Here is a 16,229-nt window from a genome sequence, read left to right as displayed (position 1 = left end):
GTGCTTCACCATCAGGCTGGCTTGTCCCACAAGACACAGTGAAGATCCGTGAATCTGATTGCGACACAGCAGATCATTTTTTTTATTTTGGAATAGCAGGGACCCTTTAGAGCAGCAATGAGCACAGGTTTTCTATGGTGCTAATAATCTTCCTTGAATGATAGTTTTAATAATAACGGCTAACATTTATTGCGGATTTCCTACAAGCCAAGGAACAGTGCAAAGCCAGGCAGGGTTACTATTGTCCCCAGTTTACAGAAGGGAAGACCAAGTCATGAAGAGGTTAAGTAACTGGCCCCAGGTCACACTTTTACAAAGTTTGATGATGAACCCAGAGTCTCCCGGCTCCCTGGGAATCATCTAAACTGTGGCCTGACCAAGACAGAAAAGCTAAAAACTTACTGGGGACAGAATTCGAGCTCTCTTGGAGCAGGCTATCTACAATGAAAGCACAGAATCTTTGAACAAGAAGCATAAGTCAAGATCTTGCTGTGCAGTCACCTCATTTTGCAAAGGAATAAGTCAGGAGGAAGGGTCTTGGAAACAAATATTCATGCTAGGCCTTAGCTTACCTGCGTCTGAGGCAGGTCTGTGGTGCCTGAGGGCAGGAGCCTGAGGTGATCCGCGTTGTCCAGTCTGTGCCCCGCAGCTCCAAGACAGGCTGACGAATCTTTAACATCTCTAAGAAGTACATGTCTTTCTTCAGTGTCTGGAGTTACTAAAACCAGTTAGTTTAATTTAGTTTAAGTACTGTTTTATTACTTTTTAGTAGTACTTGTAAATAAATTACTACATTAAGCATTCTGGGCAATTTATGTTTCTTCTTAGGGTTTCTGTCTTTCTGAAACCATTGGGACAAAAAGCTATAGCAGTCATTTCTGTGGGGTTTCCTCAATGTCCCCGCCTGCCCCCATGTCAGGAGTAGCAGACCTCGTCTTCATTTGCACACATTTGCTTATAACAACACAGATGAAGCCCCTCAGCAAGCCCCGCAGCCACTCTGCACTGGGCGGCCCTTTGTCTACAGTGCCCACTCCCCACTTTAACAGACAAAAAACCTTGGAGCACCCAACTCTGTGCTGCTATTCCAGTGTGTTCACTAATCTATTCATGTAGAACCCAAAATCCAACCCATAAGGTAGGTATTAGTAGTGCCATTTTCCAGATCTGTCCAACAAATATTTGCTGAGTGCCTGCTATGTGCAGGGACTATTCTAGATGCTGGGGATACTTGTCAACAACAGACGGTCTCCATCCTCTTGGAGCCTATGTTCTTCTTGACAAAGATAGAAACAATGTCCCCAACTAGTTAATTAAAAAGATCTTGTCAAGATTTGATCAGTGCTGTGAGGAAAGCCAAACAGGGGTGAGTGGGACAGAGAGTGATTCCAGACGTGAGTGGTCAGGGAGGGCCACTATGTAGAGGGAATGAGGGTGCTTTGCCCTAAATGATAAAAGGCAGCTGCCCTCTGAAGATCTGGTGCAGACCCCAAATGGAGGAGTGCCTGTGTTCAGGAAGCAAGACCATGGCGGGCGGTTATGCCCAGTGAACCAGGAAGGAGTGGGCAGAAGGAAGTGAGAGCTAGACCCCGTTCACTTTGAGGATCCAGTAAGCTTTTTGATTTTCATTACAACTGTGATGGGAAGCAGTTAAAGGGTTTTAAGCAGAGATGTGATAGGATAGAGTTTAAATTTAAACAAATCACTCCTGCCGTGTGGAGAATGGATTTTAACTGGAACAAGAGTGGTTGCTGGAAGCATCGTCAGGAACCCACAGAGAGATGAGAATGGTCTGGACAAGGGTGATATACAGGAAGGTGGTGAGAAATGGTTGGGCTTGGAGTGTATTTTAAGGAAGGTGTAGGCAACAAGACTCGCTGGAAGGCTATGGAGTACAGGGGGTAAGAAAGGAAAGAAGATTCAGTATACTCCTACAGTTTGGCTGAGCACCTGGGTTGATGGACAAAACTAAGAGGAAAACAGGTTGGTGGTGGGAGACAGGGCACAAATCAAGAGTTCTGTTGGACATATTAAGCTGTAGACTTCCAAGGAGAGATGTTGATGAGGTAACTAGATGTACAAATCCAGAACTTTGTGATACGGTCAAGATGGGAGGGCAGAAGCATACAGAAGATATTTTATCCATGGGACTAAAGGATATCACCCAGAAAAAAAATTAAGAAAGAAAGACCCAAGGCAGAGCCATAGGATCGTCCAATATTTGGATGCCTGGTAGAGGAGGGGAATAACCACAAAGAAGAGGTCATGAGGAGCTGCTGGAGAAGCAGGAAGCAAGCTAAGAAAGGGCAGTGTCGTAGTAGCCCAGACAGAAGGTGTTTCAACCCCGTTGGAGTGTCCAGGTGTCACATGAAGGGAGCAGAGAATGGCCGTAGATTTAGCAGGATAGATGTCATTGGTGAACTGGGCCAGAGCCACTTCTGTGGCATGGGGAGAATGCACACGTGACTGGAGTGGGTCCAGGAAAGAAAGGGGGTAGAAAGATGAGACATAGCAATCTTTTGAGGAGTAATTGCTATGAAGGGGAGCGGAGAAATGGGGCAAACTAGCCGGAGGGAACATCGGGTTAGAGGAGGAGAATGTTTACAGGTAGAAGATACTAAAGCATGTTGTAGACTTATGAGAATGATCTAGAGAAAAAGGAGAGACTGAAGCTGCAGGAGAGAGGGGAGAGAATTGCAGGAGTGAAGTCTTGGAGACAGAATGGATCCCGAGATACAAGGGAAAGAATTGGCCCAATAAAGAAGGAGGGACACTTTCATTATGTGCCAGAGGCAGAGAGGAACAGGATGTGGGAGCAGGGCCGTTGGAGTGTGTGGAGCTCATGGTTGGGAAAATGAAGTGTTTCCCATCTCGTCATTTCTCATCAGCTGCCTCCCACAAGGCCAGACTTCTAAAATGTTATCACAGCCCAGGATAGGAGCTGTTGTACATCTCGATAATCCAAAGGCAGTACATGATATTTTCTAAGGATGACATTTGGTTTCATTTTCTTGGTTTAAGAAACAAGGAAATATTTAATTTATAAAGGTTTCTATTTCAAACAAATTATAATACTTTAAAAATCTGTTTCTCAAAGATTCACCTTAAATTGAACACTTTCTTCCCAGTCCCAGATAAATCAGACCACTAGAGTCCCAGAGGAGTCAGGAATGGCCGTGCCAAGGAGAGGGGACAGTGGGTGGCACCGTGGCCAGAGCCGATGAGACGGTGTAGGCCTAAGGATGCGCACAGATTAACCTTTTGTCTCTCTCATCTTCAGCCCACTTCTTTCCAGTGCCTTGAATTCCATCTTCAGCAGGTGGGACCTCCCGGTCTTCACGCTGCCCTTCAACATGGCCGTGACCCTGTACCTGGCGGCCACCGGCCACTACAACCTCTTCTTCCCCACGACACTGGTGGAGCCCATGTCTTCGGTGCCCAACATCACCTGGACAGAGATGGAGATGCCCTTGGTAAGTTCCCCAGCGGCAGAGGAGTTGGGACCCCTGCTTCTGTCACACACCTTCTCCGTAACCAGCCTGTGGATTACCCAGGCTCTCTGCTTCTCCAGACGCAGCTGCACCAGATGATGGCCGTGGGTGAGGATAGGACAGGGAAGGGATGCTGCCAGCTCTGTATGCTCTTTCACCGAACCCTTATCGAAGACCTGATACGTGCCAGGCACTTTATTAGACACGAGGAATACACAGGGAGTAAGAAGACAACAACCCCTCTGCCGTTTTGCAGGGTACACTCCCCCAACCCAGGGAAACAGACAGTAAACAAGAGCACAGATGAGTGCCAAGTTGATGCTATGCGGCGGTGGGGTTCGGGGAGAAATACTAAGGAAGATGGGCGGCTGGGGGGAGGGGCAAGATACTAAAGTGAATGTTTAAAGTTAGGATTTTAAAGATATTAGCAGTAGAAGATGGGGATGGATTTTCATGTACTTTCCATCTCGGTGGCTCTCAAGCAGGGGTGATTTTGTCCTCGTGAGCAGGGCAAATATCCGCAGATACTTTTTAAGTTGTCTAAACTGGGGAGGAGGGGTGCCACTGGTATTGAGCAGGTAGAAGCCAGGGCTGCTGCATAACATCCTTTTATGCACAGGACAGCCCTCCCCATAACGAAGAATTATGCAGCCCCAAATGCCAATAATACTGAAGTTGAGAAACTCTGCTTTACATCCAACTATCATAAATGTACATATTCATTTATTCTACTGACGTCTAGACACTGGGGATGAAGAGATATAATAAAAATTTAACATAAGATTAAATATACAGAATTGTAACATTTGGCCTTGTTAATGAACAATAGAGAAAGCTAAGAGCCCCTCATAGGGCAAGCTTATTACGTACCAGACACTGTTCCAAGCCCTGGACTTCGGAACTCATTTAATCAACCCTCATAATAGCCCAATACTGTAAGTACTATCATTATCCCCGCTCCCAGATGAGCAAACTGAGGCACAGAGCAGGTTAGCTGCCCAAGGTCAAACTGCAACTAGTGCCTGAGCATGAAACGCTTGCTGCAGAGCCCAGGCTGTGAGCTGCCACCCACTTCGTCCCTGGCAGGACAGGCACCCTCGGCCGGAACAACCACAGTGAGGCGAAACCCTCTGCTTCTCAGTGCAGTGCGCCCCTCACTGGGTACCTTTACTAAGTGCTGGAGTGTTCTTTACCTTCCTCAGAAATCCATCCCCCTCCATCTTTCACCCATTGCTTCTAGCTCGGCTTTTTGGAATCATTCAGAATATTGTTTCCATGATCGTCTTTTGAAAGCTTGCAAACATAACCCATGTCCTCGATACTGTTTAGACAATCTGATTTCTGAGCCCTCACCACGCGGCCAAGCCCTGCTGCGGGGGGCTCAGCTCCAGGACCATGGCTCCAGGGCCGGGCAGGCCGCGCGGCTCCTCCAGGGCCGGCCACCCTCTGACCCGAAGCCTCTCGGAGAAGGAAAGGCTCCCGAGCCCCTAGCGCAGACACTGCTGCCAACCACACAGACCCTCTGTAAAGGTTTTGTCTTTGTAAAGTCTTGTCTGGGCCCAGGGCAGGAGTACGATCGGAGTCAGGGTTAGGGTGGAAATTGGAGAGAATGGAAAACCCAGAGCCCTGCCTTGAAGGGAAAGCCCACCCTCTCCAGTGGAAAACAGCAGGGGTGGGAGCAGGGGCAAAACCCTACCTCTGATAGGATCGTCAGGGAGCCTCATAGGCAGTAAAGCACATTGCCCTAGGGGCACAGACCTGCTGCCCCCGGAGCCCTGCCCGTGCAGCAGGATCCAAGTGCCAACCACTGGGGCCCGTGGAGCTGCCAGAGGGAAGGGCCCCCGGAGCCCCCTCACCCACCCCACACTGTGAGGCTCTGCAGTCCGGCACCAAGGGGAGCGCTGAGGGGAGGCAGCCACAGGCAAGAGCTGTCTCTTGTTCCTCTTCACCATAAGCAGAAAGTGGCAGGACGCAAATCCACGTGAGCCCAAGCTCACCGTCCAAGCTCCCCATCACACCACTACTGTGAGCCCCGGCTCCTCTTCCACACCATCCACATCCCAACACCCTTCCCTCCTTCTCTTTAAAAGAATGTTGGGGGTGACTTCCTTTTTGTCCATCAGGACTATCGTCGTTACTGGTGAAGAGTCCGGAGGTGGCAGTAGGAAGGAGGCCGGTGCTCAGTAAATTTCCATGCACACCTGACTGCCCTTCACACCTTCACCCCCGAGTGCTGGAAAGCAGGTGGGGGGGAGGGAGGCAGCCCCGGGGCCACAGTTCACCAAGCTAAAATATGGATCCCGGCAGAGGAAGCAGCTTTCTGAACCCAGGCTCTGTTCCGAGGCTACTTGTCCCTCATTCCTCTCATTCTTGACTGCTTGCGCTTCAAACCTGTGTTCCCAGAGGGCAAGGGGGAAGTTGGAAGCCCCTCAGCAGCCTGCATTCCTCAGACTTCGGGAGGTCATAGACTATTTACTGAGTAGACTTCTAACCCATTCCCCACACAGAAGCTGAGTTCCCTGAACTGGCACAAAGCTTTCTTGGGGTTCCTTTATTTTTTTTTATTTTTTATTGCTATGTTAATCACCATACATTACATCATTAGTTCTTGATGTAGTGTTCCATGATTCATTGTTTGTGCATAACACCCAGTGCTCCACGCAGAACGTGCCCTCCTCAATACCCATCGCCAGGCTAACCCATCCCCCCAGCCCCCTCCCCTCTAGAACCCTCAGTTTGTTTTTCAGAGTCCATCGTCTCTCATGGTTCGTCTTCACCTCCAATTTACTCCCCTTCATTCTTCTCTTGGGGTTCCTTTAAATAAGATGCACCCCACCCTGCCATTCCTGGCATAGGGCTATAGGCTCTGGCCCAATGGGGCTTGGTGATTGAAAGGCCACCCATCTAGAGACAAGGATGGGTAAAGCCTAAAAGCTCAAAACACTATTCTCTAAAGAAATCAGACTGACTCCAGAATTAAATCAGTTTGTTAGAAAGTCCAAAAATTCACCCAAAGGGAGACGTGCAATGAACTCCCAACATCTACAGTAGGTCATGTGTAGCTAACCCAGTGGTCCCCAAACTCGGTTGCACATTATAATCTCCTGAGGCCCTGGTCAGGCCCATACCGGTTAAATAATGATGTTGGGGTGGAGCCAGGCAGCAATTTTTTTAAAGATCTCCAGGTGATTCCAATTACAGCCAAGTTTGGAAACCGCTGAGCGAATCAATACATATATATGAAGCACCTAGTATGTACCCAGCCATAAAGGAGCCCGGCCCTCAAAGAGGTCACATCACCTAGTAATGGAGTGAAGACCGCAGAATTTTAAAGCTGGAAGATTATCTGCTAAGGCCGCCTCCTCCTGTTACAGAGGTGACACCAGAGCCCAGCATGAGGAAGTGACATACTCGCCATCGAGCCATGAGCTCATGCAGAGACCCCTGAAGGCTGGAGCCCGCAGCTCCCAGACCGATGCTCTCCCTAGCCTGCCAATCTCCCTCCTCTCCTTCTTCCCCTCCTCTGTCAGATGGTGATGGTTCAGCTTGGGCAGAAAAGGGCCATCTGGCTGCCAAACTAACCATCCCCAATTACAACACCACCAAATGACTCTCAGGGCTCAGGGATGTTGGCTTTGTTCTGTTTTCCAAGGTTGCATACATTACCTTTCTGCAATGCTAAAGGCTCCTCGAGCAGGGCAAGTCCCACCTCCTTCCCAGAGGCCCACAGCACCCTAGGTAGCTCTGAATCTCCAGCAACCACCTGTGGACTAGGGGTCAAGTTCGGAGGGTTTAGCCTGGCCTTGGCCACCAATAAGTTGGGTGACCTTAGATTAAGTCAATCGTCAGAATGGCCTAAAATATTTCCAGTACTCCTGGAATAGTTGTAGGATTTCGGAAGGTCTAGTGGAAATACCTTAGTGCCCCGAAACCCCCAATGGCAGTCTAGAGAGGAGGTGCCCTCTGGTCCCCTCAGAGTTTCTCCTCTCAGAGCAGAAGCCATGTGTCCCTCAGAAGCATCTGTGTTGGGGGGCCCTGCCCGGCTTTGCATGAGGGATACCAGATGCCTGCTAGGTGGTGGAGTGAAGAGCGATTTGTTCCAGCTGGCGTCCTTCCTCCCAAGGTCTCTTACACACTGGAGGGTACAGCCGTCCCCCCCCCCACCCCACCCCACCCCGTTCCAGCCTATTACTCCCACCAGGAATGGCTCAGTCCCAACCCTAAGGCCTGGTCTTTGTGTTATGTGCCCACGCTCCAGTGACCCGGATTCTGTTGACTTTGCAGCTGCTACAAGCCATCCCCGTCGGGGTCGGCCAGGTGTACGGCTGCGACAATCCCTGGACAGGCGGCATGTTCCTGGTGGCTCTTTTCATCTCCTCGCCACTCATCTGCCTGCATGCCGCCATTGGCTCCATCGTGGGGATGCTGGCGGGTAGGACACAGTCCCATCTCTGCAAGGAGGGCTTGGGCATAATCCTCCTGAGGTCATTTCACCCCTGCACGTGGCAGATGTTCTAGATCTGTGCTCTTCACCAGTGTTTTCGAACACTGCCAGGAGTAGGGATGTATTTTTCCCTTTCTTGAGTCTCCAAAGGGAGCAGACTGCCTCAGCAGGATACGTGGGGAGACGCAAGGGACTGAAGACCTGATCAGCCTGCTAACTGAGGCCCTGGGAGCTGAGGGCTGGGAGGAGGGGAGGGGAACATTATAGGAGGAGAGCAGTAGCACACCAAGAGCTATAAATGACCCAGCACTTCGAAATGTCAAGGAAACTAAAAGAAAAAAATTTCGCCAAATTAGTGTTGCTATTTGACAAATGTGATTTAATATTTCTACATGTATGTATATGTGTGTCCACGCACGTGTGTATGGATATGTGGACAGCAGAGCCAGAAATTGGGGTTGGACATATGGGACTAAGATCCTGTCGGCTCATTCCAGTATTTGTCAAAAACATCTTGGAAACAGAACTTAAAAAAATTCTTTGAAAATAACTTTGAACTTACCAAAAAATTACAAAAATAAAAATGGTACACAAAGCACCCCATACATTCTTTACCTGATTCACCTGTTCGCATCCTACCCTTTCACTGTATTATTTCTCTATCTCCGTGTTCCTATATGTGTACATACGTACTTTTCCTCAGCCGTTTGAAGCAGACCTTTCTCAGTTGAAAACTTTCTTACTAAAAATGCAGTTGCTGTGGCCAAAGGAGTGGGGAAAGCCTAGAATCCCAACACTTTGACCTCCCTTCACCTTGGAAGAGGTCATACCTCTGTGTGAAATCTCCAAAACACAGTTTGGAAATCACTGTTCTCTTCTTGTTGCTGGTTCCCAAAGACCAGATGCCATTTGTTAGAGGCTCCTTTCATGGGAGGAGGGAGGAGGATGGGGGGGCGGGGAGGGCAGGAGTGAGGCCACCCTGAGACCTGGCACCAGCCACGGGGTGGCCTTTGTGCTGGGACCCAGGACTGGCCAGAAACAACACACCTCATCCCACAGCCCTGACGGTGGCCACGCCCTTTGAGACGATCTACATGGGCCTCTGGAGCTACAACTGTGTCCTCTCCTGTATCGCCATTGGGGGCATGTTCTACGCCCTCACCTGGCAGACCCACCTGCTGGCCCTCGTCTGTGGTAGGTATTTGGGGAAAGCCATGTCACTCTGCTCTTCCTTCCTTCCCTCCCTACTTGGTTATGTGAAACCCATGGGGCCCACTAATCAGAACTCAGCAACAGTGATAGAGGGACCTGTGGCTTGGGTCCCAACACCGGGAGACTTGAGGTTCCTCTTCTGTCAAATGGAGTCACAACCACGCTTACTGCTATTACAACAGTGTTGGAAGTTTACAAGGAGATAACACATGCATTTCCTCACGTGCTAGTGGCAGTGTCCAGGTGTAATAACTTTTCATCCCACAACCCATTACAGAGCACCACTAGGTGCCAGGCCCTAGGCTAGACACGGAAGATGCAGTGGGGACCACATCCTCATGAAGCCACATCGAGTGGAAGAGAAGTAATCACACAATTGTTAAGGCTGTGATGTCTGAAAAGATTGCTGGAAAGACCCAGGGAGATGATGTACCTGGCAGCACTGAGGTCTCAGAAAATCGGACCATGGGAGCTTAATTCCCATGGAGTAAACAGCGTGCTGTCCCAAGGGAGATGGGCTTGCAGGCCTTATTGCACGACATGGGAGCTCAATCCAGGCATAGATTGTCAGCCCATTTTATGGGAGAGGGAAAGAAGCCTAGAAGGGTTCATGAACTTGGTGTCAAATGCAGCTATTAAGGGCAGAAGCAAGATTCAAACCCCAGCCCCATCTTTCCACCAGTCTTCCTGCCCTGAAGTTGCTTATATTCTCTGGAAACAGCAGGACCTTAACACGCAAAACTAAAGACAAGTAAAGGGCAGAATACCATCCAGGAGAACTTTTGTTTTTCTCCCCACTCATGTGTGGCGCCTGTAAATGTCTTCCATGTCCTTTATATTCCCCTCAGCAGCCAGCAGGGAGACAGTAGGCTCGATAAATATTTGTCAAGTCAAAAGTGCCAGATATTTTGAGGCTAAGGCTGTAACTGCATTTGGCCTTCAGAGAAGCGGCAGATTCTTGTAGCTAGAACCATCTGGGAAGGCTTCAGGAGGAAGATGGGGTTTATCTCCACATTGCCAGGGCGGGAACTGGTTGGGGGGCGGGGGGCACAGAGAAGGTATTCTGGACAGAGGAACAGAAAGAGCAAAAGTGAAGGGGCAGAAGGAGCCTGTCCAGAGGCACAGGGGTGTGGATGAGCTACCCTAACTATCCTGAGGGCCACGTCCTACGGTGAACTCAGATGCCGGGCTCCTAAAGACAAACTCATGGACCAATAAGGTCCAGCCCTTGTGAGACTTGGTGCAGGTCCAGCAAGGTCTATCATAGCTGCTCAGAATCTTGGACGGGAGGGGACTTGTTGGGGGCTCATGTAATCTGACCCCTCAACCCCTGGACAGATAATAATCCAGCCACCCAGCCTGTGCCAGACCATCCCCAAGGTCAGTATGACGAGCAAAAGATGCTTACTGACCCCTGACTCTGTGCATGGAGGTGGGGAAGGGATAGAAGGCTTTCATCTCGGCCCTGGGAACACACAGTCTGGTGGGAGACTGGCCACTCCTACCTGCAAAGATAACTACCATAATTGTCAAGCAAATATGCCAGATGTCAGGGTGTGCTGCAGACACTGAAGCTGCTGGAGACAGGATGGGCCCCCTGCCCTTGGAGAGGGTGGGGGCAGACCCTGGGAAGCTGACTCCATGGGCCTTGTTTTTCCACAGCCCTGTTCTCTGCATACATGGGAGCGGCCCTCTCCAACATAATGTCGGTGGTAAGTTTGAATTCTCCTGAACATGCCCCTCCCCCAGCCAGGGCTTTAGGACATTTGCAGTTTGTGGAAGAATCCTGAGTGCATTGTGATAGCTAGTACCCACACAACGTCTTTGTCAGCGTTTATCCAGGGTTTGTCCAGAGAAGGACCGGCAGTTGCATGCATGTGACTCTGAGGTATGTTGGGGGTGGCTGTGTGTGTGCGCAAAAGACTGATACAACCAGCAGTGGGGGACCTAGATGGACAGATGGAGGTACTGGTGTGTGGCCGGATGTGGGAAATCATCCCAAGGCTGAATTTCAGCTCCATCATTAAAAGATTCGGATTGTATCCGAAAGTACCAACATCTCAAATTCCTAGACCAACTCCTCTGATGTTATGAATCCAAAATCCAATGTTGTCACTAGAGAAGGATCCCCATCCTCAACTCCTACCACATCCTTCTCCCCCAGGGTCGCTGCAGTCTAGGACCATTTTCAGACCCCAGTGTTTCTTCTTCCAGGTTGGTGTGCCACCAGGCACCTGGGCCTTCTGCCTTTCCACCCTCATCTTCCTGCTCCTGACAACCAACAACCCTGCCATCTATAAGCTCCCGCTCAGCAAAGTCACCTACCCAGAGGCCAACCGCATCTACTACCTAAAAGTGAAGAGCAGTGAAGAAGAGAAGTCTGCCAGCGGTGACTAGCCCACTCCTAGGCAGACATGCTCTTTGCCTGGACCTGGTGTCTGCTCCCTGTGGTCTCGGCTCTGGGTCAATCGGCTGCAGCACTCCCCTTCTGTGCCTCTGCTGGCACCTGTTAGAACCAAACACACCTGTACCTCCCTTTCCCTGGTGCTGATTTTTCTCTCTCTGCCCAAATAGCCATAACTATCCATATATGACTTTAGAGGAAGTTGGTATGAGCTTGCAGAGTTAGAAGTAAGACATGTGCTTTCCATGTCATTGTCTTAAAACAAAAACATTTCTCTTTAGTCTTTTAGGAAGATGATTACAAGATGGTCTTCATGGCATGTTTAGCTGAATAATAGATGCTGTAAAATTGAACTCGCTGAGTGGTTCCCAGGCAGACCCGGAGTGGGTGGAAATTCAGGGGATACACGCAAAGAATTGAAGGTGCATTGAGTTAGTGGCTGATGAGCACACCCAGCATTACATAAAAGAGAGGAATTTCACACTGACAGAGTTTTAAAGTCAAAACAGGGACAATTAGAGCGCTGGGAGTGTCTAAATAGGAAGTCTCGAACCTTCAGTGGCCAGAGTAAGGGCAAGATGCTATCTCATAGCAGGAAGCAATTCATAAAAATTAGAATCCCATATATGACTTTTATTATTAAAAAAAAAAAAAGGTAAGAAACGTATCTCATTCTCCTATTTGCCTGTGGGTGTTAGAAGCTTTATGAGGTCTGTGATACTTAAATAGTTAGCCTGAGTAGAAGGACAAACAATTATCCATGAAGTTCGTAATTTGACTTCCCGATTACAGTCATTACCTTACATTCAGTCTCCATTTATATGTATATCAGAGCTCAGCAAACTTTTTCTGGAAAGGGTCAAATAGTAAATGTTTTTGGTTCTGGAGACCTTATGGTGTCTTTAGCAAAGACTCACCTGTGTCATTGTAGCACGAAACAGCCTTAGACAACATAGACATGGATGAGCATGGTTGTGTTCCAAGATTTCATTAAACAAGGAAACTGGATTCAACCCAGGTCGGCCAGTGCCTGACACGGATGCTTGCCATAATAACGGTTCGGAGCTGGTGGGCAGAGGGCAGGCCAAAAGGACGCCGCCAAGTTCTTTGCCACAGACACCCACATAGCCATTTCTATGCTGGGTGAGAGTAGAAGATTTATAGGAAAGTGAGATTAGTATGACCGGAATCAGGAAAATCCACTCTGAGTCTCCTTGACCCAGTGCACCAGAGGCTGCCATTTTCATCCAGGCCCTCCTTCCCCAGCAAGGTCTGGGAACCACCCCTCCTCTGTCCCCTCACTCTGCTTCCACCACTGCCAGCAGGCACACCATGGTAAGAGGAAGGAAAAAGTGACCTTTGGTGCAGGCGTTGCCAGCAGGAAGAGCAGGGAGGCTCCTAGAATCCCAGGCCGGGAGGGGAGTGTGAAGGTCAGGTGGTCTGCGGAGGATGGGGGTGTCAGTTCCCTGCCAGGCTTCCAGACAGGGCTCAATTACCCAAAAAGGAGGGGAGACCCCCCCAAATATTCTAACAAGAGATAACAGAACCAGATGCCCCATTCATTCATTACGGACAAACTGTGCCCAGAAATCTACTTTCCTTTCCTTTAAGCCTGTGAGACTCTCCACCCCAAGAACTGGATCTGTTAGGAACTGGGGTTTTGGGGTTTTTTTTAAGATTTTATTTGTTTATTTGAGAGAGAGAGAGAGAGAGAGCATGAGTGGGGGTGGGGTCGGGGAGAAGCAGGCTCCCCAGGACCCTGGGATCATGACCTGAGCTGAAGGCAGACGTTTAACTGACTGAGCCGCCCAGGCGCCCGGGAGCTGGGTTTTAACCATGCTTTTATATTGGATTTCCAGAACAGGAAAACTATTTGGATATAAAAAATCCTTTCAGTTTCACTTGGACAAGATTCTCTCTTCTCCCTTCCCTTCCCACCCCACGTCTCTGTCATTAACAAGGTCCCACTTTGGTCACAGGTGTCTGGGTTGCTTTTTTTCTCCCAAGTTCCCACTTCCACCCCTGTAGAAATTAAATGTTAACTGCATCGCCAGCTGCCAAATTCATGGAAGGAAAAATGGATAAAAGCTAAGTGATTCAGAAAAAAGAAAAAGCATGTCCAGTTAGTCTGGAAAAACCACAGGGCCTTAGAAATTCTATAATACATTATGATCAAGATGGCCAGATATTTATGTAGAAACAGGAAGACATCTACTAATTTGAATTAAGAAAGAACTGCCTGGATGAAGTATTGTTAATCACTGAATTCGCTTGCCAAGAGATGTCCAGGAGTGATGAAATGTTTTTAAAAAACATCTTTTGGGGCTAAGAGGCAGAAAATCAATGGTATTTCCCAAATGTGGTCAAACAAGCTCCTTCTGGAGTAGAACAAATCTCATTAAGCCAGTCTGGCAGGCAGATGCCACGTCTCTCTTGTGGGCATGGACAAGGGTGGGGCAGAAATGAAAATCCCCACCCCTCTAAGAAAAGTCAGCGCCGTGCAGGTCACCCTGCCCATGGGCCATGGACAGAAGCCCAGATGTCCTCTGAAGTAGACAAAATAGTGGTAGGAGGTTTGGAGAGCTCCCTGGAGTGACCCTGTCCTGCCTTCACCAGCACCTTCCCATCCCATTGATGAGTAGGACGGATGAGTAGGGGCAGGAAACTTAACCACAGAGACACCACCAACATGAGGCTGCAGAGGAGTGAGCCACCAAGAAAGAAGAGAGAAGAGCTTTTGGGTCCACATCCCAGCTGTCTTGCTGTGATCACCCGCAGATTCCGGGTAGCAGCTCTTGGTTGTACAAATGGTAGTTGAACATAAATATGGCTGAACATAGTCATTAAAGAGAGTAGGAATATGTTGGCAGCAGGGTGTGGTAGAGGAGGTGCTGTCTGAAATTGTCCCTATCACACCATCCTCTCCCTCTCTCCACTGTCCCCTCCCTAGATCTTCTCATCTCCTCCCTCTGACCTCATCATCCCCCCCCATTTCCATCTGCTTTCCCCATTGGATGAATTCTGCTGTCAGCCATGAAGTGATGTTGCCCTGCCGTATTTTTAAATCATCAATCTCAACTCATCTGTCAATGTCTTCTATGATAACTGACATAGTCAAGTTTTCTACTTCTTCTTGGTCAAACTTCAGAGTTTGTTTGCTAGGGAATAATCCATTTTCTTTAGATTTAAAACATTGTTGCCCTACTGTTACTCATAATGTTCTCATACAATGATTTCAATCTCTCTTCTGTCTATGGCTACGTCTCCTTTCTCTTCCCAATCTTATGGACTTTTGCTCTCTTTTCCTTAATCAAGTTTGTGATGGGTTCATCCATTTTATTGGCTTTTTCAAAGAAGCAATTGGAGATTTATTTGCCCTATCTGCAGTTTTGGTGTGTTTTCTATTTTATTGATTTCTTTTTCTAGTTTTCGTTTCATGTTTTCTCAAATATAAGTGTTCCTTTTTCCTAATGTTTTAAAATTGATGTAAAGTTTCTTCATTTTAGATCTTTCTCCTTTAACAACAAAGGCATTTTAAGGCTACTAATTTTCCTCTGAGTGGAGCTATAGCTGTGTACCATAGGTTTGGGAATAAAGTATTCTGCTTTGATCAGTTTTAGATAGTTTGTAATGTTAGTTTTGATTTCTCTTTGATCCAAAAATTATTTAAGAATGATTTCTTAATTTCTAGCACTTGGGACTTCTTATATTTTTTTAACTTTCTATATCTAGCTTTATTATGAGCAGAGAAGATGGCCTGTGAAACCTCTATTTTAAAATTATATGAATTCTTCTTTGTAGCCCAGTACTCGGTTGATTTTGGAAACGCAAATGCAAATTTTTGATTTGAAGGAAATACATATTAAATTGATTTCTTAATTGCATCATTCAGTTCTTCTATGTGCTCATTTATTTTTTGTCTATCGGATCTTAATTCTGAAAAGGGCTTATTAAAATTCAACTATGGGGCACCTGGATGACTCAGCTGGTTAAGTGTCTCTTGATCTCAGCTCAGGTCTTGATCTCAGCATCATGAGTTCAAGCGCCACACCGAGCCCAGCATGGAGCCTACCAAAAAAAAAAGTCAACTATAAATGTATAGTTTCATGAAACTCTCTTTGCATTTCTATAACATTTGTCTCATATATGTAGCAGCTACATTGTTTGGTGCCTATGGACAATGACTGTCATTGATTTTTCATAAATGTTATCTTTTACTATTACACACTACCTATTTTATCCTTGTTCATGCTTTTAACCTCATTCCAACTTATCTGGCCTTAATGTTGCCATACCTACTTTCTTCCTAGTGTTTTCTTATCCCTTTGTTTCAACCTTTATCATTTTCTTTTAACTGTGTTTCTTAAGAATAGCATTTAGCAATGTTTTCTATTTAACCTAATCTTAGTGCTTCTGTAATTTAATAAGTAATATAACCTCTTCCTGTTTAATATAACCATCAATATGCTTGTTTTACTTCTTCCACCTTACTTTACCTTTTACTATTTATTGGTTATTACTGCTTTTGCTTTTTACTTTCCTCATTTTGCAAGTGTGATCATGTTACTATCTTTTTCTTTCTTCCCTTTGTTTATTTGGAAAGTCTACTATTCTTTTCCGTTTCACTAGTTGTTCCTGCTTCTATCCCAACACTCATGATCAAAAGTATATGTCTCTA

The 16,229-nt window shown here is 47.4% G+C and overlaps 1 protein-coding gene across 2 annotated transcripts in view; it reads left to right on the top strand.

The window, feature by feature from the left end:
* Nucleotides 1-16,229, top strand: part of SLC14A2 (solute carrier family 14 member 2) — a 51,209-nt gene that overhangs the window by 11,797 nt on the left and 23,183 nt on the right. For both annotated transcript variants that reach the window (XM_028098333.2, XM_028098332.2), the window contains exons 5-9: nt 3,281-3,473; nt 7,776-7,923; nt 8,995-9,129; nt 10,810-10,859; nt 11,362-11,536. In XM_028098333.2, coding sequence (XP_027954134.2) covers nt 3,281-3,473; nt 7,776-7,923; nt 8,995-9,129; nt 10,810-10,859; nt 11,362-11,536 — 701 coding nt within the window. The remainder of the gene's footprint in view (nt 1-3,280; nt 3,474-7,775; nt 7,924-8,994; nt 9,130-10,809; nt 10,860-11,361; nt 11,537-16,229) is intronic.

Source organism: Eumetopias jubatus, unplaced genomic scaffold, assembly GCF_037043125.1.
Source record: "Eumetopias jubatus isolate StellerSeaLion01/CBP00866 unplaced genomic scaffold, mEumJub1_p1.0 scaffold_16, whole genome shotgun sequence".
NCBI classification, from domain to species: Eukaryota; Metazoa; Chordata; class Mammalia; order Carnivora; family Otariidae; genus Eumetopias; species Eumetopias jubatus.
This window is presented reverse-complemented; position numbering and strand designations above follow the sequence as displayed.